Genomic DNA, 15,342 nt, shown 5'->3' with positions numbered 1-15,342 from the left:
TAAGAGGAGTGCATTTTGTTTCGGATAAATGTTTTATGCACTGTTTTTTATTGCGTTTGGGGTTTAAATGTATTTTTTCACTACAAAGCAATGAGCAACATTTTGCTTTTGATGTCAAACTGTGGTGGAAAAAATGTTTTTTCACTCAAACAAAACTTAGAATATAAGTGCATGAAATTTATAAAAAAAAAACTATTATTTATATTATCCAGGTAAATAAAAAATAGATTAGTTTATATTATATGTATCATTATATTAAATTAAAATTTATATTTCATGTTTAAATAATATACAATTTGTGATACGTACTAACTCAATTGACGACATTATCGATAAGATTATAGCATACTCATAATGTGGGTGTAAATAATTATAAAATATATTTATTAGGAATTCACATAAAAAATGTTACTTTAATTAAAATGGTAGAGTTGGAAGAGTTAATATTTAGTGTTTTGAGTTTAAATTCCATCATAAGCAAGAATTTTTTAAAAATTTTATATAAAAAGATAAAATACCCTTAAATTAATATTTATTGCTTTGTTAAAATAAATATAAGTTGATAGTTTAATAATTAAATTGGAACTCGATTATGGGTAACACCAACTCAATCAAAACCTTTATATATAATTAGATAATTTAGTACACATTACACCTTCATTGTGTGAAAATTAATAAATAAAAATAAGTAAAACAAAAGAAAATTGTTATCGGTGTTTGAGTAAAGAAAATAATTAAGTTTCTTTAAATACAAAGAAAGTGCAAATTAACCAATGCTTCACTTATTAATGTGGTATCTATGTAATTATTAGACCCCAATTGAATTGGTGTCATAAGTTAATTGGGCATTAATTCATCAGGAAAATTACTAAAATATTTTCATATTTAAAATAAGTTATATTATTTGAGGGTACTTTAATTTTTTAGTTTAACAAATGTATTAGTAGGATCTTAAATTTACCACACAATCAAAGTTTTATTTTGATTTTTGTACATTTTGTTTTTATTATGCACGAGTTATTGTTAATTAGTTTCAAACTAAAAATTTCGTTATTTATTGTGTGCTACTTTTAAACACTCTTCTTTGTTCTAAAAACGTGGTTTCCACAGACATACACGTGTGATAAAATTTCTAATATTGATAATGTTGTTGATTGAGTTGGTGTACAAGCCAACACTAACTCAAGATTGATGATAACACCATGATAAACAATTGTAGTGCATTTAGTACTCTTAATATGATGTATTTACGTATTTAAATTTCATATTACTTACGGTTTAATCTATTTTTATTTTAATAACATACATATTTTATGTGTTATTATTAATTAATTTCAAACCATTTGTTTTATTATTTATTATATGTTATTTTAAACTAACATCTATGTTCTAAGTACATAGTTTCTACACGTATACACATGTGATAGAATTTCTAATAAGTATAATGTAAAACATCTCCATAACATATACTTAAAAATATAGATTTATATTTGGTTTGCCTCAATAGTAAGATTTAGGTTTTCAAATTTTGAGATATGATGTTGGAGTTTCACTCCATATAAATATATAAATTCTCTCTAGGTTTATGTTGGTTAATTTGTTAGTTAACTAATTTGAATTGAATTGATTATTGAGTTAATTATTTAGTTAAAATAATTCTAATAATTTATTCTATTCAAACTATTCTAACTTCAAAAATAGATAGATAGATTCACATATGAGACGATATATTATTTAAACTCAATATACCATTGTTTTATTTAACATTAACTATATATGCATTACAAAATTGAAAATTAGGTGTCGATTGAATCTTAACTCGGTTGGTTGGTATTAATGTTGTTGCCAATGTAGGAGTATATGTGTTCAAGTGTATTCAAACATGTTTATCCTCATATTTAAGGGTTGAGGAAGGGTTATAAAAAATGAAAATGAAGTTCACTAAAACGTTAATTTTTGTTAACATCGCTAAACTTTTTTTGTTAAATTTAGTTTCACTAAAACGTTAATGTTTGTTACATAGCTATTAAGTTAGTTTTTTTTTTTTTAATTTCAAAATGTCAAACCAACGAATTTGATGGAATAATTTTAAAACGCATTAACAATTAGACTTGAATTTGAAAATTTAAAAATATAAAGACTAAATTTGATGAAAAGAGATTAAATTTCAAATTCTGAAAATTACAAAGCTTATAACATATTTTAACATGAAATTTATAAAAAAAATTATTTAATAAATATTCGGTTATGGTTAGTTAGTTAATTGAGGATTTTGCTCTTATTGTTGCTATAATTTCTCTTGGAAGACTCTCATTTGTGCTTGGAGTTAAAAAAATTTCTTGGAATTGGAATTTGGGTTAGGATTAACTTGATTATTAAGAGTTGGGTATGGTCGAATTGAAGAACTTCCTGAGGAGATCTTTGAGGATTTGTTGTGGGATTTGCCTTGGGAATGAGAGTTCTTTAGTCATATGGATCTAGTAGGTTATAAGATTAAGCTGTGACCGAGGGATAACTAGTACTAGCAAAGAGGTTTCGTTGGTGAGTGCGATAGCTTCATTAGGGTTCTCCATTGAAATGATTGAAGTTTCTAAAGCTTACGTGATATATGTTCATACTTATCGGTTATCATACCAATTGTTAAAGTTGTGCTGATATTTGTTCCTAATTCCAGAATCAAATTTGTGCTTGGTTGAAATGAATCCATGGCAATAATGTTGATCTTCACCGGAGAGAGAGAGCACAGACGGCTACTAGTACTCTAGCTTTTCCATCTTTGGTGTCATCTGTTTATTTTATTATTTTGATGTTATTGTGTTTTTATGGTTCATAGCTTGTTGTGTTTCTCCGTTCACACCACCTATACCAATTGAAAGCTCTTATTCCCTTTCTCTTCTACGGTTTAATTTTTTTAATGAAACAATTTAAAATGTTAGGAATCTATAAATCAAAATCCAAACAACTTTCTTCTTTGATCTCTACCAATGACTGTGAAATCAACTTAGATTTAAGGTATGCTCTTTTACTCGTTGATGGGTAGAGATCCTGTTGGAACTAAGAATGTGAAATGAATGAAGTTAGAAGTTTCTTGAGCTTGAAGGCTCGATACTTGTTGAGCAAACAAAACATAATCGGGCTTGAAAGATAAAAAAAAAGCAAGAAAAGAGAATTTGATGATGAATTTTGATGAAATTTTCATTAACTTGAAAGATGGCATAATGCCAATACATATACCAGACATAAGTTGGTCAAAATAAGCAAATTGTTACCTAAACATTACCTACTACCACTAAGTAACCTTGAAACTAATGAAACATAACTTGCACACTTAGTAAAACTGATTTATTAGCTCAAACATTGACAAATTACATCAAGTACATTAACAACTTGGTTTGAATTTAACTAAGTTACAAAATGCTAATTAAAGTAACAAAACTAAACAAAAATAGCAGCACCATCTTCAGCTGCAACATTCATGGCTCGGGCTGCTTCTCTGCTTCTTGGCTGTATGCAGGCTAACTTCAACACTCCTCCTTGGCTTGTATGCTGCATACTCTCATTTTGACTCTCAGATGCACGAACCTTGACACACTAAAGGGATTTGTCAAGATATCAGCAAGCTGATCCTCAGAACTGTAATGAATCAATTTCACCTCTTAAGCTTGTTCTATTTCTCTAACAAAATGAAACTTAATCTTGAAGTGTTTTGTTCTCCCATGGAACACTGGATTCTTTGCAATTGCAACAACTGATTGGTTGTCACATTTAATCTCTGTTGCTTCCCTTTAGTGAAGATTCAAGTCTGTCTGATTTTTCTTAGCCAAATGGCTTGGTTAATAGCACTAGCAGCTACTACATACTTAGCTTCAGCAGTTGATTGAGCAACAACATTTTGCTTCTTCGAACTCCAACAAAAACTGGCTGAACCAAGGGTAAATAGATACCCTGAGGTGCTCTTCATATCATCCACTGATCCAACCTAATCACTATCAGCATAACCAAGTAACTTCATCCTATCAACCTTGGCAAACATCATTCCAAAGCTTAGTGTACCTTTGATATACCTGAGAACTCTTTTTGCAGCTTGTAAATGTTTCACATTGAAGCAATGCATGAATCTAGATAGCAGACTTACAGCAAACATAATTTCTGGTCTAGTGGCAGTCAAATAGAGCAGACATCCAACCAAACTCCTATAGGTTGATTCACAAACCTTCTCGAAATCATCTTGGCTTGACAACTTCTCTCCAACAGCAACTAATGTGCTTGTTGCCTTACAGTTCACCATGGAGAATTTGTTTAAAATCTTTAAGGCAAATACCTTCTAACTTAGAAAGATTCCTTACTGAGTTTGAGACACTTTCATGCCAAGGAAGTAGGACATTTTTCCTAAATCAGACATCTCAAACATTTTCTCCATTTTGCCTTTGAAATCAGCTAGCATTGCATAATTTTATCCTGTCACTAGCAGGTCATCAACATATATGAGCTGTGTTTCATTACCTTCTTTCTTCACATACAAGGTTGGCTCACTGATGCTTCTCTCGAACCCCAAGCTAGCTAAGTAGCTATCTTTTCTTTCGTACCAGGCTCTTGGTGCTTATTTTAAGCCATACAAGGCTTTCTTCAGCTTGTAGACACTATCTTCCTTGCCAGCTACTTTGAAACCTTCAGGTTGTTCAACATATATCTTCTCATCAAGAAAACCATTGAGGAAGGTGGATTTTACATCGAGTTGATGAATCTTCCAATGATTCTGTGCAGCCAAGGCAACCAGCAATCTAATTGTGTCAAGCCTAGCCACTGGTGCAAATGTTTCAAGGTAATCAATGCCATACCTCTGACTGAATCCCTTCACTACCAGTCTTGCTTTCAGCTTGTTCAAAGTTCCATCAGCATTATGCTTGGCTCGAAACACCCACTTCACTCTTATAACCTTCCTATTGGTTGGTCTTACAACTAGCTCCTAGGTTTGATTCTTGTGAATTATGCTCATTTTATCAAGCATGGCTTGTTTTCATCCTTGTTGAGCTTCAGCCTCTTCAAAACAACTTGGTTCAACAGCAGCCACATCAGCTCTCTCATATATTTCTGCCAATGGTCTGGTTCCTCTAACTGGCACATCATCAAATACAAGGTCACTAGGTTTGGTTCCATTTCAGGATCATTTTGATCAGATTCAGTCTGATTTGTCATAGTTCTTCAGTAGTAGTCTCTGGTTCATTTTTATCCCAGTTCCAGTCTGACTTCTTATCAAATACTATATCTCGACTCACAAAGACTTTATTGGATGAAGGGTCCGAGATCCTATAGCCTTTCTTGATACCGCTATAGCCCACCAGGATGCCAGGTTGAGCCTTTTTGGCCAACTTATCTCTTTTTACTGCTGGGACATGTGTATAGCATATGCATCCAAAGACCCTCAAGTGAGCAACTGATGGTTTGAACCCAAAACAGGCCTCGAATAGAGTTTTATGAACCAATGCCTTGGTTGGTAACCTGTTTTGAAGATATACAACAGTGTTAACTGCCTCAGCAATAAGGTTTTGGGACATCTTGCCATATCCATCAAGCTTCTATTCTTTCTTTCACTAACACCATTCTATTGATGTGTGTAGGTGTTGGTTAGTTGGTGCTTGATGCCTGCTTCATCACAAAATCCCTGAAACATAGCTGAGGTATACTCTGTCCCATTATCTGACCTCAATGTCTTCAGCTTACAACCTATTTCTACTGCAGCCTTGAACTTCCAGAATACTGAGGCCACTTCTGATTTGTGCTTTAGGAAGTAAATCAAGCAATATCTCAAGTAGTCATCAATGAAAAGGATAAAATACCTGCTGCCATTCAAAGATTGTGTCTTCATAGGGCCACACACATTAGTGTGGACTAGTTGCAACTTTTTAGATGCTCTCCTGGCCTTATTCATAGGAAATGACAGTCTAGCTTGCTTTCCTAGCTGACACATTTCATACATCTTTTCTTTCTCAACTGATTTAGAGAAGTTTTTAACAAAGTCTTATTTGGTTAGCTGAGTCAGTGACTTGTAGTTGACATGGCTTAGCCTCTTATGCCACAGCTTGGATTCATTCAGAACAGCTGTATAGGCACTGTCTGAACTCTTGTTCTAGTCCACAACAAAACTTTTATCAGCCATGGTCACTAACATGAGTTTCGATCCACATGGATCACTAATTAGGTATTCTTTGCCTTTGAACACTACTGAATAGCCCTTTTCTAGCAAATGAGCTATACTAAGTAGATTTCTGTCAATTTCAGGCACAAACAAGACATTTGAAACAAGTTTGATACCTGTAGGAGTGTTAATCAGCATATCTCCCTATTTTGATGAAGTGTCCATTACCAATTTTCACCCTTGTGTTGAAGGTTCTGTCTAAGTTCTTAAAAATAACAGCATCAAGAGTCATGTGGTTTGTGCAACTACTGTATATTAGCCATCCTTTTGTGGCTTTTCTTCTGGCAGCTGAGCATGAAACAACAAATACTTGCTCTTCTTAGTCACTGCCTTCTTCTGCCACTTGAGCTTCAGCTCTTGGCTGTTGAGGTTGATTTTATCTCAGCTTGCCTTTGTTTCTGCAAACTTCCCCAGCATGATCCATCTTTTTGCAAACTTTGCATTGCAGATCAGGCCTAAACCAACAGTTTTCTCCCTGATGACTAAGCCTTTTACAATATGGGTAAGATAGATATCTTCTTCTTGCTCCATCTCTCTTAGGCTTATCTTGCCAAGTCTTCTTCCCTTTGTAGCCAGAGATGCTCGAGGCAGGTCTGGTTTTAGCTTAGAATACACCTTCTTGATGCTCTTCTTGTCTGTTGGCTCTTCTTTGCTTTTGAGCATAAAGAGCATTAATCAATTCAGTCAAGGAGATGCTAGTCAAATCTCTCGAGTTTTCAAGGGATGAGATCTTGGCCTCATATCGTTCAGGCAAGGTTGAGATAACCTTCTCTACAATTCTTACTTCACTAAACTGGTCCCCAAGCAATCTGATGTTGTTCACGACAATTATGATTCTGTCTGAATATTGCTTCACTGTTTCTTCTTCCTTCATCTTTAAAATTTTAAAGTCCCTTCTCAAATTCAATAGTTGTTGCTGTCTCGTTCTTTCAATCCCTTGAAACTCCTCATTTAGCCTGTCGTAGGCCTGCTTTGGTGACTCACAAGCCATGATCCTTGTGAAAATCACGTCAAACACATTGTTTTGGATGCAAGACATGGCCTTGTGTCTCTTAATTCTTTCATCTATGTGCTGCCTGATCTAAGCCATTGTGGGATTGGCTCTTAGAGGTGCTGGTTCAATATCCGAGTTAACCACTTCCCACAAGTCGAATGCCTACAGGTAGGTTTTCATCTTTACTACCCAAATGTGGTAGCATTCTCCATTGAAGACTAGTGGTGCAGCTAGAGAGAAACCTGAAGAAGACATAGTTTTGAAGAATGAAAAATGACAGGTCCACTAAGAAGATGAGCTATAGATACCAATTATTGGAATGAAAAATGACAAGTCCACTAAGAAGATGAGCTATAGATACCAATTATTGGAACTAAGAATGTGAAATGAATGAAGTTAGCAGTTTCTTGAGCTTGAAGGCTCGATACTTGCTGAGCTAACAAAACAGAATCGGGCTTGAAAGATAAAAGAAAGCAAGAAAAGAGAATTTGATGATGAATTTTGATGAAATTTTCATTAACTTGAAAGATGGCATAATGCCAATACATATACCAAACATAAGTTGGTCAAAATAAACAAATTGTTACCTAAACATTACCTACTACCACTAAGTAACCTTGAAACTAATGAAACATAACTTGCACACTTAGTAAAGTTGATTTATCAGCTCAAACATTGACATATTACATCAAGTACATTAACAACTTGGTTTGAATGTAATTAAGTTACAAAATGTTAATTAAAGTAACAAAACTAAACAAAAACAGCAGCACCATCTTCAACTGCAACATTCATGGCTCGGGCTGCTTCTCTACTTCTTGGCTGCATGTAGGCCAACTTCAACAGATCCATTATATTGATCATCGAATCATCGTTTGAATCTCGCTAGCTGGACTTTAAATAAAAATTACCAACCTAGTAACTTAAATAAAAACTTTCAAATAGTTCAATGATTTAAATGAAAACTTTCAAACAATTCAATGATCATTTTATCTTGTTAAAGTTGAGTAATTAAAACTTAAATTTACTAATTGTTTAATGACCTTAAGTGTAATTTATGTTTTATGTTTCTATGTTAGGCTTTAGTGTTCCCCTTCATTTTCGTGACAAATTGATGAATCCCTTTTTCGAAGATTCACGAGATTTTCGAGTAAAGGGCTTCATACACAGTAATAGGATTGACCCCCATTAATAGCTGAAGCTAATAAGAGATGTTGTTGCCTCTTGTGTTTTTTCTCTTTGTTGGAAGGGAGATTTGCCTTGTTGGTCATGTTGGAGTTGTACTTAAACATGATCCTATGTTTGCTTGATTTTTATAAGTTTAAATATGCTCAAGTTGTTTGTACTGCTTCAAAATTTAAAATCTAATATTTATACTTTAATATACGTAGACATACAAGAGGCAACATAAATGTCTCAACTTAAGTGAGATTTGAACCTCTGACCTATGGAATCCTACCAAAGGTAAGACGCTCACGTCGTTTATTGATAGGTGATTGTACATCTATATAAGGTCGAGGTGTCTCCTCTGTGAACCACACAAGGCACTTTTGGGGAGGGGGGAGGGGGAGGAAAAAATGCTCCCCTGAGGGGCAATGCCTTCCATTATTGAGGGATCGGGTTAATGTCCTCAAGAATGACACTTCGAAGAGTTCTCTCGGAGGAGTCAATCTGCCTTCAACATAACCATTCTTAAAAAAAAAAACAAAATAAAAGTTTTGTGGTGAAAATTTTTTATTTAAATATTTTAAAATAAAATGGTTTTTAATTTAATTGATTTTAGGAAATACATATATATATAAATAGTCACTTATGTGTGATCTAAATTATGTTTTGGTCATTTAATTTTAGCTTGTCACGTCATCAAAATGAAAACGTAGTATCAAACTAACTATTGGATAATGGGAATAGTCATCAAAAGATTTCATATCGGAATATGCTAATATTTGCAATAGTTGGATAATGAAATTTTGGTTTTATAGTATCTAATCGTATAAAAATACTTTATAATACTTAGAAAATAATTTTAACTTTTCAAGGTTTAAACTATGTACTGTACTTAAAAATTGGAGATAAAAAATTAAAAATAAAAACAATAAATTATAAATAAAAAGGTTAAGGTCCCACAATTGTCGTTTTATCCGTGGAAGGTCGAGAACATTTGATTCAACATGAAAATTACCCTAACGACCTGACGAATATTCTCATTATCTAACGATTGGTTTGATACCATGTATTCATTATGATTTTAGGGGTTAAATTTCTAAAATGAGGAAGTAATAAGGGACATTTTTTATTTTATAATGTATTAGAATATTTATACTTTTTATGATTTTTTACTTTTATAAGTTTATATAAATTGTTAAATATTTTAATATGTTTTATTATTTTTATAATTTATTTGAAAAATCTATAAGTTTTTATAAATTTAATATTTTATTTATTTATAAGTTTATATAAAATTTTAATATTTTTATAATATTTTATTTTTTACGATTTTATTAGAAAAATAAAAGATTAAATTAGAGATAGTCATGTATCACCTTATTGACCCATAAGTTGATTTTAACAATTAAAGTGATTAAAGACAAAATTATTAATAAAAAAGTTCCATTGAATTTTTTTTATTAACAATAAGGGTTCAATTACGTGGGAATTAAGTTTTTTTTATTTTTTCCAATACCTATTAAGGCTATAAAATTTATGCATGTTAAGCGAGTGGTGAGATATTGTAGCATGGCATTCAGTTCAAAGCATGGTTTGACTATGGAATTGAAACTGAACCATCAATTGTTAAGCCTTTTGCTTAAATGAAAAGAAGGAAAATAGACCCTTTCAAGAATAAACTAAATTTGATTTCTTTGATCATTATTCTCCTCGTTGGTCATATAAACATGCACCCCACGTTCATCCATGTCTCAAATATGGAAAATCCAACCCAACTTTACATTCCCCTCCATCTCACTAATATCCCCATTTTCACCATTTATCTCTCTCGACCTCATTTGGAAGAGGGGATTCTTTTTCATATATCTCCTGCAACAAACATAAACAACGTTAAACATGGTTGGTACACTTGGGTTGTTTAATTTCCGTGGTAAGAATGAGAAGAGACGTAGCAAAAGTATGAGCGTCGGGAATGGTAGTGTATTAGAAGGGTCAGCAGCTGGGAATGAAGAGGCTGCAGATGGAACTCAGGGATCGGATCATCCGAGTGATCTCCCTGAATCGGATCAAAACGAGAAGCTGAGGCAGGTCATGGATGATTTGGCTGCTACTTTCCAAGCCAGAGAAAAGCAGCTATTAACTGGCAAGATTTCATACATGCTTCTTCTTCTTCAAATTGCCTGCAATATATTTTGTATTGTAGATTCCTTGTTATGAAGATTTATGCCATGATTTTGATTCAGATATGGAGCAGATGAAGGAAAAGTTTGCTAAATTACTGTTAGGAGAGGATATGTCAGGTGGAGGAAAGGGGGTTTCATCAGCTTTAGCACTGTCAAATGCCATTACAAACCTTGCTGGTATTGGTCATTAACAATGTCTTTTTTAGTGTAATCGATAGAAAATTTCTCACTAATGTTCATCATTTTCTTGTGCAATTCCCCTATTGGGTTTCAGCTTCTGTGTTTGGTGAACAATCACGCTTAGAGCCTATGACAGCTGAAAGGAAATCAAGGTGGAGAAAAGAAATAGATTGGCTCTTGTCTGTGAGTGATTGCATTGTTGAATTTGTTCCTTCTCAACAAAAAGCCAAGGATGGATCAAACATGGAGGTACCTTTCTCTCACTATGCCTACATCTATATCCATATACATATGCATTACTTTTATTTCTTTGATTTTTAGATAATGGTGACAAAGCAACGATTTGATCTTCTAATGAACATTCCAGCCCTCCGAACTCTTGATACAATGCTTCTTGTAAGGATTATTTACGGATATAAATTGAGCAGTAAACTAGTAGTACCTCATTTAATGATTAATTTGGTTTTAAAATGAACAGGATTGTCTGGATTCATTCAAAGACCAAGACGAGTTCTATTATTTGTCAAAGGATGCGACAGATGAAGAGAAAGGGAACAGCAAAAGAAAAGATGACAAATGGTGGCTGCCTACTGTTAAAGTTCCGGAACAAGGTTTGTCAGATGCAGCAAAAAAGAACCTGCAGAGCCAAAGGGAAGCCATGACTCAAGTACTTAAAGCAGCAATGTCTATCAATGCTCAAGTTCTGACAGAGATGGAGATCCCTGAAAACTACCTTGACTCCCTCCCAAAGGTAAACAAAAGAAGATGATGAACATAGCATAATTTCCATGAATCCACTGTCATAAAATAATCCTTCCATTTATTTTTGGTTGGTGGTGTTTAGAATGGGAGAGCTAGTCTTGGTGATTCAACCTATAGGAGTATCACAGTAGAATTCTTTGACCCTAACCAGTTTCTCGCAACTACGGATTTATCAAGCGAGCACAAGATATTAGACCTGAAGAATAGAATTGAGGCATCTATTGTGATATGGAAGAGGAAGATGCACCAAAAGGATGGGAAATCAGCTTGGAGCTCTGCTGTTAGCTATGAAAAGAGAGAACTGTTTGAGGAGAGAGCTGAGACCATCTTACGCATTTTGAAACATCAGTACCCTGGCATTCCTCAATCTTCACTTGACATCAGCAAAATCCAATACAACCGGGTAACCATACCTCTTCTGCTCATACATATCATTTATGCATTGGAACTTGTTAAAAGGACTTGTTGGTATCACAGGATGTAGGACAAGCTCTCTTGGAGAGCTATTCAAGAATACTGGAAAGCTTGGCCTTTACAGTGTTGTCCAGGATAGGAGATGTGCTCTATGCTGATTCTGTTGCTCGAAACCCGAGTCAAGCAACATCCAAGAGCCCGGCAAATCCGAGTTCAGGAAATGACAATGAAAAATCGAATTTGATGACCCTCTCAGACTTACTTACTTGGAGTGGAGATCTACTCGACAATGACTTTGAGGACAGCAAAGATTGCAAAGATGACTTATCCAAAGATATGGATGAAAAGAACCTAAACGTAGCGACTAGCAAGGTTTCATATCTTGAATCCTTGGGTGGAGTAAGAAGCCCGAAAGAACGCCATTAATGGAAGCAGTTGGAGAGATAGACAACTATACGTATGTATGTATGTATGTATCATATTTCAACTTAGATATGGGATTACTCTTGTTGACTTGTAGGCTGCTAGCTACATTCAGTATTTTTACATGGCTTCCTTTCTGTAAATAGGGAAGGAAACTAATACTATGGAGCTTAAAGCTTTCCATGTATGCTGTCATTAAAATACCAAGAAAAGATATTGTAGTTTGGTAGCCGTTTAATATGATTTTATTTTTAGAAATTCATGTTTTCTTCAATAGTTGTTTACTCCCATTGATTGTGATATTCCTATAGGTTTTCAGGCAGCTTTCTTACGAGGAACAGTGGACACTGGCAAAGAACACTATAAATTGAATCAGAGAATTTAAAACTGAAAGACACCAGCTAAGCATGAAACAAATGGCTTTGATTGATACCAAAAAGGTCACATTAACTAATAGAGTCAAGCCTCTGATTATTATCACTGAGTTCGACTCTCAATGAACGCAACGGATGAATTTAATCATTGCCTCTAATACTTGTGGGGGTAAGAAGGTTATGTGTTTCGCTCCTATATAACATCAATCAGCAACAAGTCAATTTGAGAGAAAAATTTTAAATTGATAAGTCCTAACTTAATATAATTTTTTTTAATTAAATCGAGTAAAATAAAATTCGAGTTTAATTGAATCGAGTTAAATTAAAGAATTAAACATATTAACTTAAATTTTGTTACAAGATAACTAATTCTACGTTAGAGCACATAATGAAATCATATATATTTGAAATTTTTCAAAGTAAAATAATAAAAAGAATAAAATACTTTAATATTAGTATGATAAACTTGAATCATTAACTTATTTAGGTCCTCAAAATTATTATTTTAGAATATTTTTAAAATTGACCAATTTACTCAGAGATCAAAAGGGTATTTACACCAATTTGTTATTTGAATTATTGAATTGTAAAATTCAATTCGATTCAAACTCAAAACTCAAATTACTTATTCAAGTTAACTCTAATAACTCAATTCGATTAACTCGAAATTCAAATTTTTTCAATATTTTCAAATTGAATCAAGTTTTTACTGAGATGATGGATACCAATTACCAACTCAAATGTAATATAATTAATATATATTTTTTAGATGATAACAAATATTATTATGATATTACTTTTTTTTGATCTTTTTGTATTTAAAAATCCAACACATGTATTATAATTTTTACATATTTTATTAAATATTTTGTAAATTTATGGAATGTAAAATTGTGATTAATTAATTGGACGGTTCTCACTGTCAACTAGTAATATATCCAACGGTCCCAACTCCCAACCCCAAAATGCCCAATCCATAGCATAATAGAAATAAAATAGAAAATCCTCCATTCTTTACCCTCCCTTCTTCAACTCCCAACGCCAAAGACATTAACCCAAAATGTCAATAACCTCCTCTCTGCAATCTCTGAAATTGTCATCACCATTTCTCCATGGCAGCTCAACCTCCCTTTATCGTCTCTCAAAGCCCAATTCTTCCCTGTCTTGCCAGCCACTGAAATCCCCGGCTTTTCTCCCTCCAATCAGGGCAATGAAATCCATGCAAGGCAAGGTCGTTTGTGCTACAAATGATAAGACTGTGTCGGTGGAGGTGGTGCGCTTAGCCCCGCATCCTAAGTACAAGAGGCGTGTGAGGAAGAAGAAGAAGTTCCAGGCTCATGACCCTGATAACCAGTTCCAAGTCGGTGACATTGTGCAGCTGGAAAAGAGCAGGCCTATTAGCAAGACCAAGACTTTCATTGCTGTGCCCATACCAAGCAAGAATGGGAAGCCCGGGAATGAAGAGACAGGGGAGCTTGGGATCCCGTTGGAGTCAAACCAGCCTTGAGAGGAGCCGGCTTAGTGTTAAACTCCTTGGGATGTGGCCCTTTTGGTGCGGTAAATTTGTAATCTTTTGCAATTGTGCTTGTGTCAATGTAACAATTGTTGTTTCCAATTGATATGGATTGTTTATTGGGTTTGTGATGATATTGGTGCTTCAACTTTGATGGGCTTCTTTGTAGTTAGTAAATAAGTTTATTTTTAGTGATCAAGCAAGGTTGGGAGGCTGTTTGAGTCTGGACGCAGAGGAACTTGATTTAGGCAAGAAAATTCTGGGTACTATTGGATTGGGTTATGAGCATTTCTAATTCACAATCTTTAACATCTAAATTCATATTTTCAAATTCAAGTTCCCAAAGATTTTACTTCAAGGATTGTAATGAATAATGATAGAGAAGTTAAGAAGGCTATTGTAATAAACCATCTTCACATTGTTTCGTCTTAATGTACAAGATTCCACAGGTTACATGGTTAGTTTAACGGATGGGGAGCTTTTTGTTAGGATTTGTAAGCAAACAACCTCCTTCGGCATCATTGCTCTTCTCGTGCCTAAAAGTGATCACTAACGCCCTCGACTCGAGCCCGTCAGGAAGATTGGAGAAACCTGAAGTTAACATCGCAATGCTGCTTGGGTTGCATCCTTTGAGCACTGACTGCATTCAAGTTATGTACACAGGAGCAAATACCACCATGGATTCGAAAGCATTAGTGCAACTGTCTTGGAGCACCCCCAATGCTATTCTCTTCAGATGCAATTTTTACGTTGACATCCAATGCCTGGTATCAAGGGCTAGACACGACCACGGTCCGGTTCATGGTGTGGACAGTTCTTTTCTTGGAGCATCCAATTACCATACAATGGCCATTGGATGATGCAACCTAAGGGACGTTTTCTGCATTTTACCAAGGATGCATCAATTTTTTCACTGTTTTCTTAAACTTTGTCGATGGAAATATTGAACAATCGCCCATTGTTCAGCACTCAATGCTCACCCCAATGGCGCTCAACAACATCTAGATACGTTTAAAGATTGAATTTTTAGGCGATAATAACAAATAGTATTAATTTTTTTTAAAAAAAGTACATTCATCTGATTTTTTTATACTAAATTTTGTAAACACTAAATTTATATTAAAAAATTAATTGAT

At 34.0% G+C, this 15,342-nt stretch overlaps 2 protein-coding genes across 2 annotated transcripts; both read left to right on the top strand.

Moving 5' to 3' along the window:
* Positions 1–10,253: 10,253 nt before the first annotated feature.
* On the top strand, positions 10,254–12,322 carry LOC105775059 (rop guanine nucleotide exchange factor 12). The gene is made up of 7 exons (XM_012597599.2): positions 10,254–10,500; positions 10,601–10,717; positions 10,815–10,969; positions 11,042–11,116; positions 11,199–11,471; positions 11,565–11,885; positions 11,960–12,322. The coding sequence occupies exons 1-7, from the start codon at positions 10,254–10,256 to the stop codon at positions 12,320–12,322; spliced, it is 1,551 nt and encodes a 516-aa protein (XP_012453053.1).
* Positions 12,323–13,659: 1,337 nt separating this feature from the next.
* Positions 13,660–14,340, top strand: LOC105778498 (30S ribosomal protein S17, chloroplastic). Its single transcript, XM_012602213.2, has one exon. The coding sequence runs from the start codon at positions 13,754–13,756 to the stop codon at positions 14,198–14,200; it is 447 nt and encodes a 148-aa protein (XP_012457667.1). The 5' UTR covers positions 13,660–13,753; the 3' UTR covers positions 14,201–14,340.
* The last annotated feature ends 1,002 nt before the right edge of the window (positions 14,341–15,342 follow it).

This window comes from Gossypium raimondii, chromosome 10, assembly GCF_025698545.1.
Source record: "Gossypium raimondii isolate GPD5lz chromosome 10, ASM2569854v1, whole genome shotgun sequence".
NCBI lineage: Eukaryota > Viridiplantae > Streptophyta > Magnoliopsida > Malvales > Malvaceae > Gossypium > Gossypium raimondii.
This window is presented reverse-complemented; position numbering and strand designations above follow the sequence as displayed.